This window comes from Oxyura jamaicensis, chromosome 2, assembly GCF_011077185.1.
Source record: "Oxyura jamaicensis isolate SHBP4307 breed ruddy duck chromosome 2, BPBGC_Ojam_1.0, whole genome shotgun sequence".
Lineage (NCBI taxonomy): Eukaryota > Metazoa > Chordata > Aves > Anseriformes > Anatidae > Oxyura > Oxyura jamaicensis.
This window is the reverse complement of record NC_048894.1, coordinates 134,389,193-134,412,834: the sequence shown is the minus strand read 5'-3', so window position 1 is coordinate 134,412,834 and position 23,642 is coordinate 134,389,193. Positions and strand designations below refer to the sequence as shown.

Sequence of the window (23,642 nt, the reverse complement as noted above, 5' to 3'; positions counted from 1 at the left end):
CAGATCACCCACAAGGAGGAGCCAAGTTTACAAATAATTCGTTAAAAAAAAAAAAAAAAAATAGGCTGCAGCTCTCTGTTAGCCCATACCCAGATTAAACAGATTAGCGAATAATCATTGCTTGATAAAATAAACAGTGTTTGCTTTCAGCTCGAGTCCCATCAGGAAGAAGATTCAGCAGGTAAAGGATGTTTCCTTAATTACATTATCCTGACTTCTCCCAATTACACGGGGAACAGATGTTTTATGGCTGGAGACAAACACAAAGAGAGGGAACATCAAAGACAAACTGCCTGTAACAAGAGTCTATAAAATCAAATAAAAGCACCTAACTAATTAAACAGGCCGATCGCTGTACTATTGTAGCTTGTTTTGGCTTTTTGTTAAACTCAATTAGTTACAATGCCAACCACATTTTGCCCAGCCAGGAAGGTGTGATTAAGTGAAATTGAATCCTGGGGGACTGCTGGGTGCTGCTGAAAGAAAACTGCAAAGGTCGGTATAAAGTTTTACACCACATTTTGAATTTACTCGGCTTATTTCACTATAACCTACAAAGCTGAGCTTAACTTTGCACAGCTTTTGTGAATAGACTCGTTACTATTTTATGGCTATACAAATCTGTAGCGCTGACACATATCAAGACATAAGACCAAGAATGCAAAGTGTTTACTTGTTGTGACTTCTCCTGCTTGGTTTTCAGATGTGATGAGCCTTCAGAGAGTCAAGTGACGCCAAGAAGATGCACACGCATTCTGAGCCTATGTAGGCATGGGTTTTGAAACCAAACTCCAAAAGCTCAGGCTTGTAAATTAAGTAGCCATGTCTGAAAACTTCACCCTAGGCAAACTGTCTTTGGTTACCCAGTTGCGTCTGGCAGAATAAGGAACAAAATCCTTAGCTGTTAAAGATGAATAACGATGTTAAAGATGAGTAAAATCCTGCCACATGTCTTCATGAGAACCAGCAAAGGTTTCTCTTGAATTCACTTGAGCCAGGATTTCATTCAAGACTTGTTTCATGGAAACTGGTGTTAGTTCAGGTCTCAGCTGACTCAACTTCTCTGGAAATGGCATGTTTTTTCCTCCCTATTTAGACATTTATTCTACGTACTTATTCAGAAAAAGGTTAGTGGCTTATTTCTTTTTTCTGTCTGTTAGTACCCTGGTTACCTTTCTATTTTCTTAATTTGCGGCCCACACAGCAATGCTTACTGGAGTACACTGATGAGAATTCCCTAGTGAAGGAGACCATGGACCCACCGAGGGCATGCACCCTGCTGGACCCCACACTTACAAAGAAGGAAAACCTCACCAGGGATGTGAAGGTCAGGGGCAACCCAGGCTGCAGTGGCCATGAGCTGGTGGAGGATTCTGCAAGGAGGGAACAAGGCAAATGTCAGAATCACATCCTGGACTTCAGGAGAGCAGACTTTGGCTTCTTCAAGAATCTGCTTAGAAAAATCCTGTGCAATACATCCCCAGAGTGAAGGGAGCATGGGAGCCAGTTGGTTTTCATGTCTACTCTGGCCCCAGAATGATCCAGAAAGCAGAAGTCTGTACATAAAGAGGAGCTCCTGACAAAACTCAAACACAACAAAGTGCGCAAAAGGTTGAAGGAAGGACAGGTGACCTGAGAGGAACATAGACATACTGTCCAAGCATGCAGGGACAGGGCTAAGAAAGCCACAACCATCCGGATTAGAATCTGGCAAGGGATGCGAAGAGCAACAAGAAGGACTTCTACACGTATTTCAGCTACAAAAGGAAGAGCGGGGAAAATGCAGGCCAGCTGCTGAATGGAGTACTAAGGATATGGAGAAGGCTAAGGTCCTCAGTGCCTTCTTCACGTTGGTTTTCACTGGTAAGACCAGCTTTCAGTCATCCCAGGCTCCTGGAGCCTGGAAGAAAGACTGAAGCAAAAGAGGTTGAATAGGGTGAAGTTAAAAAAAAAAAAAAAAAAAAAAAAAAAACTGGAAAAGATGGGACATACACAAGTCCATGGGACCTGCCAGCATGCATCCATGCCTGCTGAGAGAGCTAGAAGGTGGTAGAACTAGATGATCTTTAAAAGTCCCTTCCAAACCAAACATTCTACAATTCTATGATACTCTCAATTATCGCTGAAAGGTCATGATGACCAGGAGAGGCTCCCAAAGAAAGGAAAAGAGAAAATGTTTCTTCTATCTTCAAGAATAGCAAGGAGGAAAACCCAGGAAAATAGAGGTTGGTCAGCCTTGGAAGGCGATGGAGCAAATATTCCTGGAAACCATTTCCAAATGTATGAAGGATGAGGTGACTGGGCACAGTCAGCATGGATTTTGTAACCATGAGTCCTGTAATACTGCATAATTTGTAATAGAAAGTAGCCCATAAGCTTTGTACTGAGCTTGCAAGGCCTCAGGCTGAGGCTTGCTCTCTCTAAACTATTCCTGACTTGCCTGAAGCTTTGCTTTATTTGGTTTGACTAATTTGTGTAATCGACATGGGGGGGTCAAACAGATTTGGGCTGGATGATCCCCAGCAGTCCCTACCAACCCCAACTGTTCTGTGATTCTGTGAAAATGAAGCCTGATGAAACACACCCAGAGCTTTCTTCATGTTAAAGAACAGCAAAGACAGCTCTTTTTTTATTGTTTGAACTTTTAAGAACGTTTCAAACCACAATTTCCTCCTTCTGACCTTCTTTCAAGTGACTAATTACAAATCATGAAGGAATTAATAGTAAAGAGCTGCTATAAAGCGTTTGGGACTTTAAAGAGTTAGGGTCATTTATTCAAATTCTTTAGTGACAAAATACTGTTTTAATTTAACTGAATGTTTTAGAAAAAAATGGCAACAAAATAATTTGAAAGTACTATTGTTCTGCACTGCTTCTCCAGACAATGACTCAGAAAATTCGTGTACGTGAATGCTTGCACAAGGATTTAAGCATATGAAAATGAATACACATTTTGAATCCAAGATGTCTTTTGCAAGCGTCCTAACTTTGGCTGCTTCTTAGTTTCCTCCTGTAAAAACATCTGGAAACATTAACATATTGGGTAGGTCTGGTGCCTTAAAATCAGGAGGAGATCAAAGCTAATGTCAATTTAATCAAACATTTTCTGTGTCCTCATTGTCTCTTCTTCTTCCTCTTTTATAAGAAAACTTTAAATTTAAAGAGGATTTTTTTTTACAGCTGAACTGAGTATTTCTCTTCATTTTACAAACTCTGATTCAGAAAAATAGTGTTTTATTGACATACATATAGCATTGCCCATTAAGTTATTATGTCTAAGATCTGAGTCCATTTTGTTATTGACTGGGTTTTGCATTCCTGTTCTGCCCTGCTGCTAGGTCTTGGCATATTGTCCCTATTACTCTGATATTGTAAAATGTCATTTTTCCTTACTGCATAGTGAGAAATGTCAGTTTAATAATTCAACAATTCACTACCGCCAAGTCCAAATGTATGTTGGAGTTACATTTCTTGCAGTTTTCACCCGAATTATCACATCCTCAATGCAGACTTGCACATTGCTCTGCCAAACACTCACCAGTGGAGTATTTTAGGAACTAAATTTATTTCAGAGGGTGTGTCTGGAAACAAAACCTCACAGAAAGCTACCTTATGATATAAATCATAGGTCTTCCTTTATGAAATTGCAGCTGCCAGGAATCATGTGATGATCCCAGTTTTGCAAACAATGCTGTCACCTGATGGTTTACTGCCTTCCTGGCAGTAGATGACACAGTCATTTGACGTTCTCTGTGGGACAGGCAGGGTCTCTCAGTGCCCTGAGAAGATTTTGTTTCAAGTATGCCCACAACCAACATACTGTGAACATGAGCTGGCACTTCCATTGTATTAGAGCAATTCAAGAAAGCCAAAATTAACTTTCTGTACTTTGTCTTCAGGACCATAGCATCACCCAAGATACAGAGACCTAGAAAAATTTGGTGAACAAGGGAATGCCACAACAATTAGTATTCATTTGGGCAGCAACTGGTATGAGAACATATGAGAGAAAACACTCAATTTTTACATTTTAACTGTACAAATGTCAGCGTATAGCTGCTTTTAACTACATTGCAAGCCAAGCATAGCTCTTAATGGTCTACAAACACAGCCTGTAGGCACAACAATCTGAAATATACTGCAATCATTCAGATTAGACTTTGGAGGCTGATGGAAAAAGAAAACAAAGTGACAAGATGATAAACAACAGGGAATGGAGAAAAATAACCTCACCAGGCTGTGACATGAAAAAAGATATGATGGATTATTGACTGCACACTATCCTTGACAATGCAATAAAGAAGCTAAATGAACTCTCATGTGCCAGCTACCTTCTGTATGTGCTTTTCTACATTTCTTCCATCTTTTCTACAGGTGCTTCTCAGCTGTGATTTCTTTTCTCTGTTTAGTCTCTGTTCCTTTTTTCTTCCTTCCCCCAGGCTTTCTGTCTCCCTTCTGCACCAAAGGGCCATAGCAATATAAAAATCAAAAATGTACTGCCTTGGTTTTAAGGTTTCCTGCACTCATAAATTTGTCTTGCTGACTTGTCTGTTTTCAGCTTTGGATACTAAAGTGGTAAAGCAAGCCTCATTAGAAATTAAAACAGCAGCGCCTGTGTTTTGTTCGGTTTCGTTTTGGTTGGAAGCAGCAGCTTTTTAGTCTTTGCCTTAGCCATTCAGCTATTTCTGATCATACATTCACTCAGTTGCTTTTTTTGAGCAGGACCATGTCACCACTGTACCTGATAAAATCCATCTCACATTGTTATAGTTTATTGTGCTACCTTTCTGGATATGTTTTATAACAGTCCGATTTTCTTTCATGTGTATAATTTCAGCTTCAAAGACATATTATGGTGTTATTTTCCTCCTTAGGTTTGCCTTTTTTTTTCCAAGGATTCACTCTCACTATATTTGTGTACTATTGAAAAACTACACATTCTGCTGCTTCTCTGAAGCCATGTACTTACTGCCATTTCATTGTTGCCTTAGAGGATAGGATGTGCTTTTTCTGTCTCTTTATTAGCTGGACAGATCTTGAATAATTTTTATTTTTATTTTTTAAAGGTAACTAAGGCACCAAGTTGGAGCTTTCAAGCACCCTTTGTGTTAATACACTGGGAGGCTTGATCTCATATCAAAGACTTTCACAATTCCCTGACTTTGGAACCGAGCTTTTAATCTCACAGCTGTGACGGTCTTCAAAGGCTCCTGCAAGAAGCTGCGTCAGGAAATAGGGCACATAGCACTCAGATTTCTATTCCAACACAGGTTAGCAAATTCAGAAGACGAAGGTGTCTGAATCATCATTGAACAAATTCAATAACGACACATTCCACCTGTTCAAACCCTTGTCATATCTCAGGCAATTTTCCTTCATAAAATATTGTTTGCTGAAGTGGCTTTAAGAATGCAAGTAATATCAGCTTGAATGCTTGCCAGCTACCAAGCTGGAGGGGAGGGAGGGAGGTATTTGCTATTTTGGGGACCTGGCCTTGTATTATTTTCTCCCCTCCTTGTACTTCATGGTCTGTTGGATTTTCACAATAGCTTCTTATCTAATCTTGTTGAAGTACCAGTAGTCAGTAGCCTTATTCAGATGTCAGAAAAGAGCACCTATGGCTTCTTTTCACCTGCCTGGAAAAGATTCAGATGAAACAGCACAAAGTTACATAAACGTGGTACAAACACCACAAAAGAAATACTGCCAGCTAGCTCCTCAGAAACATTCATAATGTATTTTATACTTAGCTGCGTCTCTGACACTGAGGTAGACAGCTCCTCAGACACCTTCATGTTAGTGCTCGCTACAATTAGTGTTCGCTACAGCTTCACCAGCAAGTCTGCCCTCCGCTGCTACATTACACTTCTGTGCGACTCCCTGCTAGAAGACTCCCTTCTGTACTATTAACTACAAGTAAAGGACAGTTTTTAGGGATTACAAGGAAATCATATGTTGCTCACTTAAAACCAGGGAAAATAAAGGGAGTTCAGTGTAATGGCAGCATGGGAGGAAAAACCTACAGCCCAAGAGAGACATGTTCTACACCCTACCAGTGTAGGTCAACGTAAGAATAATAAGACAGTGGGCATGACAGGCACTTCCATTTACCTAATGGACCAACAGGCAAAGATAGAATAGGGCTACTTACAGGTAGTTAGGTACAACGCTGAATTCAAAAACCAGGATGTGTTAGTTGTGCAGGAACTGCAGGATGATCGTGTCCTTGAAGGCTCTGGAAATGAAGGCTGAGACGTGCCTCCACGAGCACCCGACAGAGCTGCCTGCACGTGAACAAGATGACCAAGCTGCTGGTGCAGTCAGTGGAGTTGAACGGAGGTGTTTTGGAGTGGGCTGAACAGCTCCCACATTAAAGCTCCATGGCCTGTACTGAATCCAGCTCCGCCATCTGCAGCAGGAGCTTAGACACCCAGCACATGTGCATGCACACAGGTACCCAGATTTAGGGGTCTTAAACTAAAGCTGGTATGGATCTGTCCACAAAACTTGCACAGTCCATGAAATCCTGGAAAACAGTAGCCCAGATGTTAGCCACCAGCATGGCAAGGCAGCAGCAGCGATGGGCAACAGGGGGCACCTGCAGAATTAAAGGTTATAGGCTTGCAGCAGTTCTGTCAGAAAAGTCATAGGGGGCTGACTCACTTCATGAACTCAAAGCTTCTGTAGAGAGCTGGGCTTAACGCGTGGTTGTATCAGCTCCTGGGGTGTTTTCCTGTTAACGTCACCATTTCCCTGTTTTTCATTGGGTTTTTCCTGTTCTGAAAGCTAGCTGAAAGCCATGTGACACCACACACAGACAGATCTAACTGGATTAACTTTGCAATTACATGAGGCACTAACAAATGCTACCCTTAAGCACAGATACAGGATATTGAAAATGGACTGATCGTGATGCTACAGAAATAGTTTGGCAAGTTGTATTAAACAGAACTTACCAGTTACAAAATCTATAATAAGAAGTCAAGGACGATTTTCCTGGTCAAAAAGAAAGACCTACCATGACATCAAACAGCCATTCACAACGCCATCTGCAATCTGTAAAGCCAGTCAGCTCTGATTCAGACAGGCACAGATACACACCCAGCTGGTTTTCAATTATTTTTTTTTTCCTGCCCAGAGAGAGATGAAAGTGTACAGGCAGAAACATCTCAAAACAATCAGAAGTCTAGGGCCATCCTCCACATTGTTGCTGAATAGTCCTGATTTATTTTTTGGAGTAACTTTTTAGTCTACTCCTTTTATTAGTTCATATCCAAAAAAAAAAACTAATTTCCTGTTAATTGCCACAAGAAAGTACTTTGCCATTATCAGTTCAGTGCCTGAACTTCCTTGTGGTGCATTTGATGTAACCCTGGAAAGTTTCACAAGCAATTAGGTGAGTCACTTGCAATAAATGCAGTTTTTCCAGAAGACTTGTACACTGACATTAGCACACAAGACAAGGTTTTAACACCAAGGCCTTACAGCACAGAGAACAGATGAGCATTTTTTCATCTCAGATTGCTTTTGTATTCACAGCACAGTGCTGCTGCCAACTCAGTGATCCAATTATGAAGGTCGGAAAGTTATCCCTGCCCATTACCCTGCCATCTATTGTTAAAATATACATAGGGACAGAAGCAAGACAGAAGACATAACCAGAAGGAAAAGCAATGAGGACAGGTTTTTCTATTGTATCACAAATATGACCCTGGATTTATCATCAGATTACCACTGGGGGCAATTTATTACTACTGAAATCTGCCAAGTGACTGAGTTCAGTTCTTCTGATTCTTCCTTCATTCAAACTGCACAGTGAGCACAATTAATGTGGCTTGTTTCAGCATTCAAGGGGATGGCAAACCAAATCAAAGGATCAGAATTCAAATCGGATTTCTGTTTAAAGGACACATCACTCACAAAATTTATTTTCTCTCCCCTCCACCAAGAACATACTTAAAATGATACAGGCAATTTGAGATTAGCTCCAAATTTGGCTTTCATAAAACAAGAATTAAAGTCAGTCATCAGTGTTTAATATCAGCTGGCTGGGATAGGAAAAAAAAAGTGAATTTGTATGTTTCCTTCACTGCACAGGTATTTGATAACATTTGTGCTTAATCTCTGAACTACTAACATGGTATGTTATGAAATTAATCTAAAAGAAATAACCCCCCTAATCAAGATCTGGTAAATCGAGTTAATACAACTGAGAAGTACTCTGATAATGAGTTTGCATTTAGTTAATAATGCTCCTGACAAAGGGACACCTCCTTGTTTGCAGAACAATTAAATATGCTGTAGCTGTTGAACAAATAATTTAATCCAGAAGGCATCAGCAAGCCTTTTTCCTACACAAAGAACACCTAAGGGCAGACAGATCGTTGGAAGATGTGAACGACTTTCTGCATTCACTGCTGAGTAAAAGGCAAAATGCTGAAAGTGAAAACATTTGGCAAAAGCAGCCTTTCATATTAAAATAGAGAAGGACAAAACAGCTAAACTACCATTTTAAGGCATGAATGCATTCATTCTGAAGCCTCTTTCGGTTAAAGCTTCTTTGTATTAAGACAGGAACCGATAAACAGCAGTGAAGTATCTCATCAACTTCTATATACTTAAGCCTCCAAACATAACAGAAAAAGGCATCTACCAAAGCACTACTATCACACTTGAAGCACCTCTCAGGAGGACACAGATCTCTGGAAACAGTCACTTTGGACTCATTTCAATAAGTTTAACTTAACTTCTTCGTTGTTCCATATAGTAAGGTAACTACATCAACCCAGAGCGTGCCAGCTGGCGGGCTGCAGGAAAGCTTCTTCCCATCCTGCCCACAGGGTGGGCTTCCTTCTCAGCTTTCCTCAAACTAAAGACAGGACATTTTAACATTTGATATTCCATCTCTGTAGATTGTTTCTATTTACATGTTACTGAACAGCAACAAGGAGCTTCCTACATAGAAAAAAAACTATTAACTGCATGGACTATTCCCCTGGCACGCCCAAACACCTGGTGCTGGTGCTGTTCTTGCACTGCTGTGCAGCAGCACTGCTGACTGTTCAGCAGTCACGCTGATAAAGATCACTGGTGCAAATCAGGTGGCATGGAGTTATTGTAAGTCATGAAACCAGACACTGTCTGCATCAGGGAGCCTGGGACATTTCAAATGGGCAGGACTGAAAACCTGAATTATCCACCTACACCAGGTAATCTCATTACAGATATGCCTCCCCCAGAGGAAGGAAAAAGCAGTCTAACCATTTTGTAGCATGCTCACTGGAAGCTGTTAGCAGACATCCTTTTGCTCCAGAACAGTTCAAAGTACAGAAACCCAAGTCTAAGAGTCCAGCTATAAACAGCGTGTCATGATGAGACTTTGCTCTTACAGCACACACCACATTTTAGGAGCACTACATGCAGAACTCTGCCCTATGGTAAGGAAATGGAAAAAAAAGTTCTCAACTCATCAAGTCCTGCATACAAAAGGCAAACTGAGAATGGGGAAGCTATCACAGTAACAGCTGTAACATGTTTGCTTTTGGCAGAATTTTATAACACATACCATTTTTAAACACAAGGGAATAGAGTTAGATCCTTAAAATGAAAGCAGACCATGGGAAGATTTCCCACTCCCCCCTTACCTAGGATTGTTACTGCAGAACAGTTGTTGGCATACTTATCTAGAACCACTTAAAGATATTGACTTAAAGGAGAACTTGAAGGCTTGTGTTGACTGTCATAATTGAGCCATCCATCTGGGTTATGCCATATACCTGAAGCTGTAGAACTTGTATTTTGGAAAAAAAGCATTCGCTGCAGCTTCCTTCCATAGAACATACCAATACTCCCTGCAACAGGCTTGGTGAACAATCCAGAGCATATTCTTAGCCCCTGGTGTAAGAGCTGCTCCTTTTTAGTTTACCATCAAGTCATTGCCATTTTGACCTGCATGTATTATAGATCATTTGCTTATGAAACGTTGCTCTGTATACGGTACAGCCCACAATTTATGTTGTTGCCTCGAATTTCTGTGCACTGCGGAAGCCTGCTTTGTCTGCAGCACCCCCATGTCCCCTCCCGAGGGAACAGTGAGGGAAAGGGAACTGATGGGGATGCTCAAGAGGTACCGACAGGGAGGATTTAAGCGGTACTGCCAGCAGGCGGCAGCACCGGCACACCTGATGTAGGGTTCAACCCTCTATGGCATTTGAAAGCTTTGAAGCCCAGTTCCCAGCCTGTTTCCATTTATGCTTCACATTGTTGAGCCATCTGGTCTATTCATAACTGTGACTACACAACAGAACACACTCTTGAAACGAAAAGAGCTCCATGGGCTCCACCCCTGGCAGAGCCACTAGTGCATTCTATATTAATCCAAAACACATGAATTTCTGCGTAATTGATCATTTTATTGGAATCTATTAAAAGACATTTGTTCAGATCACCTGTTCAGCAGGCAGTTACGCTGTTTCTGTTCACTGCATACATACTGAGCAAGTCTCCAAGCAATACATAAATACTATTGTCTGACCCCATACATATGCATCTTTACTACAAAAAGCAGCTTTTCCTCAAAAATTGTGTACATGGGACCAATATTCATTTCTTTTAGCCATGACTTGTACCAAATCCATGTCAAGAATCATAGGTTAAATACATCAATACATGTAATAGAGCTTTAACAGTAAAAAAAAGTAAGAAAGTTAAATACTGTAACAGCTTAGATACATACTGCATTTGAATGATAGAAGAACATGAAGTCTACTGACCTAGCTAAAGACAGGCACCAAAACACAACATACAGAAGCAATGTCAACAGCCAGTACTTGTCTAAGCATTTTAGAGTTCCCCTTTTCCCTTCAAATAAAGAAGGGCTGTTCACATCTTGGATGCAAACTTAAGATATCATTAACCTTACAGCAAAGTTGATCCTGGTATTTTCAGGCTGGGTAAAGAAAGGCATATTAAAGCTGCAGGCCACTAAGTACACACAGCACTCCGTGAATTTGAGGAGCCAATGTTTACTACAGCACAGGTTTGTTGTTCAAGCTAAGTGTAACAGTAGGCTTAGCTGGAAATACTTGTATTTAGTGGAAAGTGCCACATTACTCAACTAACCAAACTAAGCTGGGCTTTTTTTTTTTTTTAATTGGCAATGATAAAGGCTTAAGGAGGTTATTTTAGCTGAAACACCTCTGTGAAATCAAATATGCTGACCTATGATTCATCTAGAGTTTCTCCAGAACACAGGAATCAAGTTACCAGTATTCTCTCAGTCACCAAGGACTGGTATTTTAGCCAGCATTTCAATTTTTAAATTAAGGGCAGCTTAAGAGGAATCTGTACAATGCAACATGTCAAACAGATGCAATGACAACCTTTACGATAGTTGTCAGTCCCTACTTTTTACAGTTACGAGCCCAACAACTTTAGGCACACGAGTTTAGTCCAGGATGCTACTTTTTAAGTTCAAATTCAACCACTACAAGCTAAACAGACCCATTCAGGAGACTGCCATGTGGTAACATTCTGGACTGTAAGAACATGCATACACCAGCTGTCCAGAGAACCAGAGCTGCTAATAAAGCTGCGAGAAAAAAGCCACTAAACGTACCCATGCATGCCAGTTAGTTTCCCAACTAAAACCCTATGTACAAGCCATACTTCATTTTTTGTAATTTGTAGTTTCTAAAACTGACATTCTTACAAATATGTGTTCAAGTGCAAGACATCCATTGTGTGACCACTTGAAACAGCCAAAGTAAAAACGAGTGCAAATTGCAAAGCCACAATGAGGTTAGTAATGATTTCCTGATCTTTTCAGGTGAAGGTTTATCTTACCAGATAAGTAACACCAGACAAGGTGGATATACATGAAGGACACGACCTTTAGGAAAGCCAACACAGTCTTGACTAGCAACATAGACTCTTTCTGAGGAGTCTGAAATTTCTTCATCCTGAAGTCCTCCACGAAGTTACTTGGTATCTTAACTGCATGTTGTAATGTATTATTGCCCTACAAGTTGTGCAGAAACCCACAAGCCAAGAAGCTATTGATGCACAGACATTTAGAAGTCACTGCATATAAAGATATGATTAAACCAGAACAGAATCTCAAGTATTGATTATGGCTTAGACCTGCATTGAAAGTCAACACTTAGACAAATATCCTTAAGCAAATGACATTGTCTATATGAGTGAGATAACTTTGTTACGTCGAAGACCTACTCCGTTAAAGTCATCCTCCTACTCAGAGGAAAAGGTTGTCAATATATTCACAAATAACCACACCTACTCAGCAAGAATTAGCCCTGTAAGAATTCAACAACATTCCTTGTTACTCATCTTTTAAGACAGTGATATTTACAGATGTTAACAGGCTTTGTTTCTTGAACAGCCAGATGTTTGGTAGTTAATTCTTAGTCCTCCCTTCCCTCCCTCATGCAGCTCTGCCAAATGCAAGACACTGTTCTAGCAGCATTCATGAAATCAATAGTGCAAAGTTATTACAAAAACCTCTTTTCCCAAACTGTGACTTCCTCTTCAAGTTATGTTAGGTCAATAGCACTCCCCCTCCATCTAGAGCTCTGTGGGAAGGCAGGAACAATAGATTATGTTGAATCTAGCAAGCTACCAATTTGCTCACTTATTGAGTTTGTCTGTTTTTCCATCTGCTGCTCGTACTGGCCATCGTTACAGCTTTGGTAACGAGTTCCCTAAGTGGAAATTCACAGTTCCTCATTTTGACATGCACCTATAACATGCGAGTTGAACTGCACCACGATAATTGTAATGTCATCTCTATACATGCGAGCCAGCTCTTCTGGAAGACTAAGCATCTTGGACAGCCGCTCATGATCCACAGTGCCAAACTCGTTATTGCCCACTGCATGACGGATCAGGTGAGTCGCTGCATTCTGATCTTCAAATACTGAAGAGATCCTCGCTCTTCTTTCTGTTAAGAGACCATGCATCTGTCCCAGAGTTACCTTATAACCACCGACAGCTATGGGCTGTTGGTGGTGAACCCCAGTGAGGTACTCCCCTACGATTCTAGCCACATCTTGCCTGTGCATAGTCTCCCACAGCCCATCAGTAGCCAAAACCAGAAACTTATCCTGCGGCCTTAATTTGTGATGGATGACCTCTGGCTCAGCTGTGAGGTAAGGGGGAGTGTGATAATTTGGAGGAATAAACTTTGTGTATTCGTTGTCATTCAGCTGATCTGGGCCCGACTCAACTACTCTCTTCTGTAGTTCAATACTCCACTTAAACTTCACATCTCCGAAAGCTCTGAAAGGCATCAGCAGGCCCAGGAGACGGTCTTGTTTCACAAGACTCTTCTCTTCAGACTTGGGATGCTCCGTTTTGACACGTTCCACTTCACGCTCGTTTTGTGCATTGTGGTCATAGGAGAGATTAACTGCAGACCAAGAGCCATCTTCTTCCTGAACCCCAAGCATTGCCCTGCTGTCACCTGTGTTTGCCACATGCAAGTCAACACCATCTACATGGGCCACACAGGCAGTTGCACCAGAAAATGCTACTCGCAGTACCAGGTAGTTAAGAAAAGAATTTGGATCTCCTACTTGAGCTTCTAGAGAAATATCATTATCAAGCCTCTTAAAAGCATTAATTAAAGCTTCTTTCACATCCGTAGTCTCTCCACTATTGAGATCAATCAGCTCCTGCCAGTAAGTCCTCAGACTATTGAAGTAAAGCTTGGAAGCTTCTTTGCTAAAGTAATCATTGGGATGCTTGTGCCACTGCAGAATAGGCAACAGAGCTCTACCGCTTTCCACAGCATTTTCTATTTCAAGTAAAGTCTCATGAGGTAACAAAGAGACAGCAATGTAGTAGAACAGTCTCTCACTGACAGCTTGAGCACAAGCACAGCCTGCATGGCCATCAAACACACCCAGAAGCATCCCTCGTGTCTGTAAGCAAGTGGCAGCGCTTCTCCGGTCTTCGATTGGAGCATTAGCAGGCAACTGGTTGCTATCAAAGCCAAGGACAGAACTCACATTCTTCCCATCAAACTCTGGGACTTTAAAACTGTATTCATTTGCCTTCAGGATGCTGTTGACCTGCGGAGGAGTGAGGTAAAATCTCTGTGGCGTAGAAGCATAATCCCTCGCATGAATAAAATGATTAAATTTCTCCTTTGGCCTATAAAGTGCTGCAAATCTCTTCTGAGGTGCATATCTGAAGTGACCGTGAGCAAAATGAGAGGAAAAGCAACACAGATGTTTATGGTGGCAGTAACAAACAGTACTGCATATTCTGCTAATCTCACAGTTACGAATCAATGGGAACAGATGAGTTGGCGCTGGCATGGCATCAGACAGCAATGGCAGCCTGGAGCTTCGGACTGGAATTGCTGAAATACAAGAAAACAACTGTGCTTAGGGGGACAGCTAACAGATTTTTCCCCAAAAGCCTGTGTTAAGACATTTACAGCTCCTAAATGAAGTTGCTTTTAATATGAAATAAACAGAAGAGGAAGAAGTGCTTGTTTATACAGCGCTGGGCTGTAACAAACTAAGCTGTATCATACTCAGAAGCTCAGCATAGATGCAGTAGCTCTTACACCCACTCAAATAGTAGTAAGGAAGTGACAGCGATCCAGACAGACAATGCAGCTCCATATAAAGTTTCAGGCAACAATTAGCACGCAGAAATGCAACAGAGCAGTGCCATGCTCCACAAGGCTTCTATGAAGGTTTGGTTTCCTGCTGATCCTGAGATTCCAGCTTGACAGAGCCGGATGTGGCACAGGAAGATGCAGTCTTTGTGAGACTGAAGAGATAACACGTAACAGTGAGTTTCAAGGAACAGCATCAAGATGACAGACAACCAGCACTAAGGTGAAGATGCTTTAGATGATAAAAAGCAAGCAGCAGACAGCAGACCTATTTTAGGCAAACAGAAGCCAATAGCAAGGTTTGTTCCTTCTCCCCACCCTTTCACATGCAAAACTGTCACACTTGTGTAACACATGGTGTATATATACACACAAAGCAGCCACAGGAGTCTAGGTGATAAATTTCTAGCTTATCAGATAAAAATATAAGTGGTAAAAAACCTACATCTGCTACTAACAGCTGATCTACCTCAGTTTTAGGATTATAAATTGCTAAAAAAAAAAGCTAGTCAGTTGAAAGACTACATAAAACCTATTTTCTTCCATCACTGGATGAGAGCCATGCACACTAACCCAAAGCTAGGTCAGTGCTACAATAAAATAACTGAATTTAGTGCCCAAGAAAACACTAATGCTTTACCATACATAAGTTTCCCTAATAATTTTTCATTCCTCCTTCTAAAAAAAAAATTAGAGTTCTTATACAAGGCTTCTGCAGCCCTAACTATTATTGTTAGGCAATAGTCTCTCACCTATTCTCTGCTTTCCATTGATCAGAATTCTGTGGCAGCCTATCATCTGAGAAGTATCTAGAATAAACACATGAACACACCCCATTCTCTGTGTCGGAAGAGAAGGAAGCAAGCAGTGCTCTTCTCTGCAAGCCTGCTTGTTCTCCTTAGGAGTGGACCCTGTAGCTTTCAGCATTTTACATATTTTGTGAGTGAGAAAAGTAAAATTCATGTTTTACCATTCCACTGGCTTTCTCACATTTTATCTTCATTCCCTGAAGAAGTGCTTGTCAATCCAAACTCGCACTAAGAAAGTTTTTTTGTCCACTGACCTCTCCCAGCTCTCCTACTGACAGCTACAATGCCTGAAGAGGCCCATTTTCTGTGGTTCAGCCACCAGGGAGAGCTTCAGTCATAGTCCTGTGGACCCCAGCCAGCTGTCTATATCCTTAGCAGCAGTGCACTGGCTTGAACTCCCAGGCACACACTAAATTTATGCTAGCCATTGGTTTCCCAGAAAATATCTTTCTCCAGCCCAGACTTCATATGCACACAGTATGACAGAAGTGAACTGCAACTCCAAATATAGATTTTAAAGCCTATTACTGCTTTCTAATTATACAGGAGCTATTTTGGTAACAGTTATGTGTATTTCTTCACATGACATTTAAAAGCAACAACTTTGATTACAGAATGGGATCCTCAGCATTTTACAGATGTGCCAGGTCTACAGCAGCACCTTGGATCTTGCACTGGTCTCCTGCTAGCCTCCAACTGAGGCAAGCTTCCCCAGCTGCTACATACTTGAGTTCAGTGCTGACCCATACATGGTCTACAGCTGTTCCAGTAGCTTTGCTGCTGACCCATGAAGAAGCAAAATTATAGATGTACTGCTGACCCTGCAGTGCCACTTGAAGTTATTTTGCTTATTTTTTTATCCTTGGTTTAGTGAAACCTATGAGGATGCATGAAGAAAATAGCCTCCAATTTTCCACTGCCTGCATCTCTCACAATGAATCCATGCCAGCTTTTACGAGTCTGCTTTGTGTGCCTGATTTTAGACGCAGCTGATCAAGTCAAAGAAATTCCAAGTCTACCAACATCAACTGAAACCATTCCAAGTCTCTCCCGTTTATCCCTGCAAAATAAAAGCAGACACTGCAGCTAGCCCTGCAGTACTTTAAGACCTCAAGTTGATGAAGATGACTGGACAAAAGGAAAAGATATTAAGTAGAAATTTTACTATGCAACCAAGATGTGTCAGGTGATTGGCATCAAGCCAGCATTAAAAGCCTCTTCAGGCCCAAAACACAGTACAAATACTACTTCTCAGGCCACAAAAACAGCAAATAATGAGCCAGATGGTCAGTTTATGGGGTTTGTAGGACTATACTGATAAAACAGAAGTATATTACTCCTTCCTTAAACAAGGGCTTACTACAACTGTCCTACGAAGGCCACTTGACGCTGCTCAGCCAGGCTCCTCCAAAACACCTCCTTAACCACACTGTCAGACACCTGACCTGGAGGCTGCTGGAGAGGAGGGGAGAAGGAACGAGGCAGGCTCGGCGCGGCCAGGAGCCTGCTGCCGGCCAGGCTGAGCCCTGGGGACCCCCAAGCCCCCCCCACCGGTGCGAGATACATGAGATACATACCGATCCGCCTGGGCCCGGGGCACACACACATTCTCCTGTCACAACAAGAAGCCGCCAACATCCACAAAGCAGAAGCCCGTGGGGGGGGGGGGGGGGGAAGGGAGGTGGGAAAAGAGGGCGAAGAAGCAAAGGCGGAGAGGTCGTTAGAGAAGACGGAGCGACCCGGAGGGACGCCGGGAGGAAGGCACAGCACACACGCAGCCGCTCCGCGGACACACCGAGCCGCCGCCGCCCGCTCCCCCGGGACAGGGCAGGGCCCGGCCCACCCCGCCGGCCACCACTATACCCCCGAGGTTAACACGGCCGCTTCCTCCGCCTCCCCCCAGCCCTGCCTCCCCCCCTCCGCGCCGCCCCAGAGCTGGCTCACCTGGCTCCTTCCCAGACGGCTGCAGCCGGGAAGCCGCCGCCACTGCAGGCACCGCCCCGCACACACCCCCCCGCGCTGCCGCCGCCGCCTCACTGCCGGGACCGCCGCGCTGCGCGCCGCCTTATATAGGCTCCGTGGCCCGCGGCGCGCCCGCCCATTGGCCGCCGAGGAGGGCAAGGGGGAGCACGTGACGCGGAGGCTCGGCGGCAGCTGAGGCGCGCGGGTGGAGGGAGAGGGGGAGGGGACGTTGCGTGCGCGCGCAGGGGCGCGAAGGCGGGAAGGCGGCGGCGGCGAAACCACGCCCACTGCCCCCCGTGAGGGAGGGGGAGGCAGGGGCGGGGTGGGGGCGATGCCTGAGGCGATTCCTGAGGCGGTGCCCGTGGGGCTGCCCCTGCGCCTGCCTCTTCCCAGCGCTTTTTCTTCTTCTCACCATGTGTGGTGGAGGCTCTGTGCCCGGCCTCCTGCTGGCCCGTGGTGCGCAGCCAAGGAGCTGCAGGGAAAGGCGTGTTGGCTTCCTCCTGGGTCAGGAGGCAGAGCCCTGTCATTGCCAACCGTTAATAAAGCCGAAAGCAGGGGCGTTGTTAAAAGCTTCCGTGTGGCGTGCTGATTTCTGAGTCCGAAGTAACTTTAAAAGAGGGAAATGCGCTCTTTTGTCCCCCCTTGAAACGCTCCGGAGGTGCCATCACAGCCACGAAGCCTGTTAACGCTGCGGGAGGCAGCCAAAGCCCGGGCTGCAACACTGGGGGCTTCTGCTTCTCGTCTGTGCCCTGGCGTTTCACTGGCACCAGCCCCATTTCTGGGAACATCGGGTTTTGGGCAGCTGCTGCCGGCGAGGAACAGCCTGAGGGCAGCAGCCCTGGGGCCGGAGCAGCCCTTGCCCAAAGGAGCAGCGCCCGTCGTGCCCCACAAGGAAGCAGGCAGCAGCAGTGGCGGCCTCCCATTCCTTTCTCTCCCCCTGTTAGATACAATCCTGTCCCCGTTCCACATCTCCAGGGCAACACTCCGCTTTTTCTGAGATGCTTTGAGCCAGCCTGGATTCTCCGCATACGTTTTTGAAAACAGGAACAGCATAAATTCAGCAATGTTTCGATTTCCTTGAGCATCTCTCTTCATAGGTGCGTGTGCCCTCATGCCTCTCAGTTCTAGGGTGGCCAGGGTGCCCCTCTGCTGAGCCGTGTGGTGTGGGCAGCAGATGTGCAGCCACCTCTGAAGTGCTGCGATAAGCATTCCTTTAACAGCTGTAACGAAACCTTAATTTTGAATATATTTGCATCTTTATCCAACTTTGGTAGGTTGTTCACAGATGTACACAGAAATGAGGAGAGGAAACAGGAAAATTTCTGTGCGTATTACCCAACAGACTCAAGATGCCTACCTAGGATATAAAAAAGTTCTGCCTGGTGACCCTGTATATGAAAACCAGCTGGGAAGGTATGATGCCATCCTTGAATATACAGGTCTTCCACAGTAGTAGCTGAAAGCACAAAATATGAAAATGACTGTTTATTGGTGTTCTGGGCAACTTTTGTGACATTTATCTAAAAAAGTATACCATCATCCTCTCTTTGAAGCCCATTTTAGAGTAAAAAGCAAGTTAATGGTATCTGACAGACACCATTGCACATAAAATACTTCATTAAATGGCATGAGAGGTGAATAATTTGCATGCTTTTTTAACGGTAGCACATGGATAGCAATAGATTGGCAGGGTGTGCTGTAACAACAACCATTTACATAATTTTCTACTTGCAGTGACTGTAAAGCGCCCAAGATTAGAAAGTTCCTAAAGACTACGTAAGAAGGCACAATTGAGGCATCCTCTTTCTCCATCAGAAGATAAAAGCCCGTGGGAAGACAGCCCTGTGCCTGGGTCTGTTTAAGTGATCGTTGTATGAGTAGATGCACAGAAATGGGTTGGGATGAAGTCACCACTGATCACCTCCTGTTCCCAGCTGGAAGTACGGGTTTTGTAGAGTGGATTCGTGTTTGACTTTTGAAGAAAATGCCACTGCCTATAGTTATCTACAGAGAAAAAAAAAAATCCACAAAATAATTAGCATTTAGCAATTTTGGTCTTCAGAACATCTTGTGACCATTAATTCCTTTCCCCATAATATGCTGTGAAACTGCAAGGTTAAGAGTTATGTCACCCTGATTATCGTATTCATTCCTTTTTCTTCCTGATTTAAGGCAAGAATAACTACTTTTAGAGCTGGTTTGGGAGGCTGTGGCTCCTTGTCTGATCGTATCCTGTTGATCCCACATGTCTCTTTAAACAAAAGGTAGAAGCTGAATTTTAACGTAGTGAGAAGAGGAGAAAATTTGGCCTTCGCGTGTAAATCCTGCAAATGAAATCTGAAATGCTGAAACTTGGCTGACATTTTGGTCCTCAACTGATACGAGCGAGCCGGCGTGCCAGAAGCTGCGCGTTGCAGCCTGACTGGAAAGTTAGGTTTGCTTTTTCCTCACCTTGGTGCTGCCAAGACCTTTCAGTGCACTTTGAGTCCACCGATCGCTTTGCTGACTTTAAAGAAAACGCGTGAAGAAAAACACGCTGCTCCCCGTTTTGACATTCGCATCAGGTGCTCCTGGAAAAGCAACTGCTCGCAGCTGCTTCGGAATACGTGAAGTCTCCCTGTTTCTCTGGATGCAGGGTTTATCGGCGGAGCATGACAGCACGCATCCGTTCCTGTCCGCTGTATCTGCTGCCAGCAGGGGTAATTCTGCGCTGCAGCCGATAGGCAGCCATGCATTATCACTGCAGCTGAAGTGCTGCAGTGGTCACCCTCAAGCTTTCTCCGTAAGCTTTCCAGAGAGACTGCATTACAGATCATTGCAATAGGGTTTTGTTTTAAATCGAGGCCTTCTAGTTTAAACAAGTTTTTGTGCCTCATGTATAAATATTTTATCGGTTCATTTGTACCGAAAGGCGGTTCAGGACTACAGGCTAATACCTCGATTGATTTTATAGCCCTTGACTGCTTAATGTTTTAACAATATGTTTGCACACGGTGTTTCAGAAATGCCATTGTGCTGCTGTGCCTAGTGAAAAGAGCAGTCGCCTATAAAACCTGTCTCAAAATTGTATGCACAGATCAAACTCTTCCACCTGGCATGCTGACCAGGAACATAAAAAAATAGAAGAGTCATACAAGTTTGGAAAGCCCAAAGAAAAGCCTAATAAAGGGGAAAACAGGGCAGAGAAACATGGCATGTACTGAATAAATGGGAAGGGTAGGACAAGACTGAACTAATCTTGTCACCTTTCCTGAAAGCTCCACAGAAGCAATGACAGCAATGTAAGTCTGTTCCAATCACTTATTTTTAGCAGAAATCAGAAGCATTACGTGGCAAAAACAAATGTGTCATTAGAGCTCGAAGCAGGCAGAATACCTGCAGACAGTGACGGCCTGTGATCTTCATTCAGACTGCTTCAAAGAAAGGTTTTGGCTGCACATTTATGTGTTCTGCCGCCCTCTCAGGGAGCATTTGCTGCGTACGGTACATTTGTCCTCCTTCCACACAGCTGGATGCGGCAAATGTTTTTGAAGTTTTACGGTACGCCCTACAAAAGTGACTTTTTAAAAATGTCTCTTAAGTGAACCAGCAGCACTAATGCATCTAGTCCAGGAGGTTTGTCTCGGATGATTCCTTTCTGCCTGCTGCCCATTTCAAAGTAGGCGAGGGGAGGCCAGTGGGGAATCCCAGAGACAACTGCTGTCAGGGCATACTTTGCCATCGCTGTGGGACCCAGGGCTGGTTCCACCTATTTCGCCTCCCTGTAGGCTCTATGTATCTTAACGCTCTGTTCCTTTCCAAAATGAAGCTGTTGGGATCCAGCGTCCCAGAACCAGGATAATCTAGGACAGGACCTCTGGAGGCCCCACAGCCCAGCTCCCTGCTCAGAGCACGGCCACCTCCAAAGCTCGGTGAGGCTGTCCAGGGCCTCGGCCAGGCCGGTTCTGAACACCTCGGAGGACCGAGACTCTCCAGCCTGCCTGGGCCCCAGTCCCCACGCTTCACCACTTGCTTTGTGAAGATTTTTTTTTCCTTAAACAGACTTTTTCTTGCTCAGCATGTGCCTGTTGCCTGTTGCCGTTCAGGACTTCTTTGCACCATCCTACCATATTCCTCAAGTCTCATTAACAGATAATTAATGGCACTTTCTTGCATTTGGTAGGAGCTATGCTCTAGCTTACACCCTTCATCCGGGTGGATCTTTGAGGATTTGGTGTCCAGTTTGAGGAATTGCAGTGGTTTTACCTCGCTAGGCAGCCGAACTCCACCACAACCACTCTCTGCTGCAGGGAAAGTTAACTCCATCCCAGCCAGACCCAGTACAGGAATAAAGCATTCTGCTAACTTGCTGAAGTAAAGGAGATACTGTACCAAAATGTCAGTGGAAAAGACTTTTTGGCAAGCTTCAAGAACGATACTTATGACAATATCGGTGCCTGTTCTATGTGGAAACAATTTCAGGCTATCAAGAGGTTGGCTCCAACAATCTTGGTTCTGAAGGGGCTGATCCATTCTCCAGCTGTTGCATTGGTGTGCGTTTTTAAAATTTGTTATAGTCACTTAAATAGGTAATTGCATTTGCAGTTATGGTGGCTGATGTGCAAAAGATTCAGAAGGCTCCAGGGGAAGTAGTGGAGATGAACGTTGGGAGGGGAATCTGCCTGAATTTTTGCAGAAGGAAACAGATGAATTATCCTTTACCTAATACTGCTGGGATAATGATATCCTGGTTTCATTTTATCATACGTGATAATCCTGACATTAAAGATTTTTTCAGACATTGCTAACTGAACGTGGTCTTGCTTCACTATGTGAGATCGCCGTAGTAAAGAGACGGAAAGCCGGCAGACAGCCTGTGCAAACAGCTGCCGGACTGAGATCTCGCCAGGCAAATATGAATGCTAAAGATCAGCAATTTCCCCAGCAATGAGGAAAAGCAATCAGTTCCAGTGGGTGCTGTCTTCTTGGCATGAGGGGGTACTTTGGAGAGGAAAGTGGCAATGGAAATGAAAGAAAAACTGGAAATTTAGATTTAAAACCAGGAACGGGCTCTGAGCTAATCTCTTCTTGCCCAGGGTGAGATCAGGTCCCATTTCCACTGGTAACAAGGAGGACTACCAGCCAAAAGTGACCTCCTGCTCACGCCTGTTTACTTTCCTGCTGTTTATTCTTACCTAAACGCTGGAAAAAATAAGACCCAGCTCTATCCTTTGGGGTTCAAAATTTGTGTGTGATGTAGAAATATACGTGTTTGTTATTTTTTCATTAGAAGAAAGATGAGTTAGGGTACTGTTTTCCTTGGTTAATAGAATTACTATCTCAAGTGAACCCACCTCCACAAATATTTACTCTTTGCTTTATACTGCATGTTTAGGTTATATTTTTAAACAACAAACCAAAAATGTATTTGTTTTGTCCTACCTTCAGCCTGGCTTGCCTCCTCAGACAGTGGGCTTCCCGAAACAAGGAAAATACTTTCCTGTTGGCCGTTGAAAGGATTAGCTTCGGTCTAGACACAGACAAATAACCAAGAATGTGGTCTAATACAAACATTTGAAAATATCTGAAATCTTAAGGCCAGATCCAGTGAGTTATTCCATCCTTCCAGGTTGAGTGCCCCATGCAGAAGGTCACGGAGCCCCGGCCGCTGTCTCTGAGCCAAGACCTGGTGGATTCCTGTGTGTCGGACACCAGCCGTCGGGGCAGGGGTAGGGATTACCCTCACCTCAGCTGACCGGAGACTTAGGGTGCTCTCCTGGAAAAGCAGGCTGCGTGGACACAAGGTGAAAATTAGACCACTTCCAGGGAACAAGTTTTTGCCACGGGGCTCTTCGCAAAGTGAGGTAGGAACCAGTGGAAGGAACAACACCATGCCTTCGGAGATAAGCCACGCTGTGTTATTGTATTGAGGAACTGGAGGAACTGTCACTGAAGAACTGACACCTCCCTCTGAGAGATCCTGTGGATCTCAGCGGTACAAATCTATACTCCTGAGCCAGGCTTTTAGCTGTAAGATAAATCTCGACTGTGACCATTTCCACCAGGCCTGCTTTAGGAGTGCCTTTCTTGTCCTCAGGAGCTTTTTAGGTCATTTAGGAATCCCAGCTCTGGTTTCGCCATAGGTTGGCACCTGGCTGCCTTCCTCAGCCCTGGATTCCAGCCCAGTGCTGGATTTACCTTGCAAGTCCAAATAATCTGCATATTCAGCTGCACGGATCAATGAT

General features: G+C 43.8%; 1 protein-coding gene and 1 long non-coding RNA gene across 3 annotated transcripts; both read right to left on the bottom strand.

Moving 5' to 3' along the window:
- Positions 1–3,454: 3,454 nt before the first annotated feature.
- On the bottom strand, positions 3,455–7,831 carry LOC118161762. The gene is made up of 2 exons (XR_004748155.1): positions 6,152–7,831; positions 3,455–5,636 (listed from the first exon to the last, which is right to left on the bottom strand). It is a non-coding gene; the product is annotated as an uncharacterized LOC118161762 (long non-coding RNA).
- Positions 7,832–10,391: 2,560 nt separating this feature from the next.
- On the bottom strand, positions 10,392–17,552 carry PDP1 (pyruvate dehyrogenase phosphatase catalytic subunit 1). Of its 2 annotated transcripts, XM_035317391.1 has the most exons (3): positions 17,401–17,515; positions 17,034–17,068; positions 10,392–14,383 (listed from the first exon to the last, which is right to left on the bottom strand). In XM_035317391.1, the coding sequence occupies exons 2-3, from the start codon at positions 17,062–17,064 to the stop codon at positions 12,732–12,734; spliced, it is 1,683 nt and encodes a 560-aa protein (XP_035173282.1). In that variant the 5' UTR covers positions 17,065–17,068; positions 17,401–17,515; the 3' UTR covers positions 10,392–12,731. The 2 variants fall into 2 exon arrangements, with proteins under 2 accessions (XP_035173282.1, XP_035173284.1); XM_035317393.1 differs by lacking the exon at positions 17,034–17,068 and having other exon boundaries at positions 17,401–17,552.
- Between the last annotated feature and the right edge of the window lie 6,090 nt (positions 17,553–23,642).

Coding starts and splice junctions, on each gene's coding strand:
- PDP1 (XM_035317391.1), bottom strand. CDS start 17,064: ATGTGTGTGTGCCCCGGGCCCAGGCGGATCG. Junction 14,384..17,033: donor CCCCGGGCCCAGGCGGATCG/GTATGTATCTCA, acceptor CTTGTATTTCAG/CAATTCCAGTCCGAAGCTCC.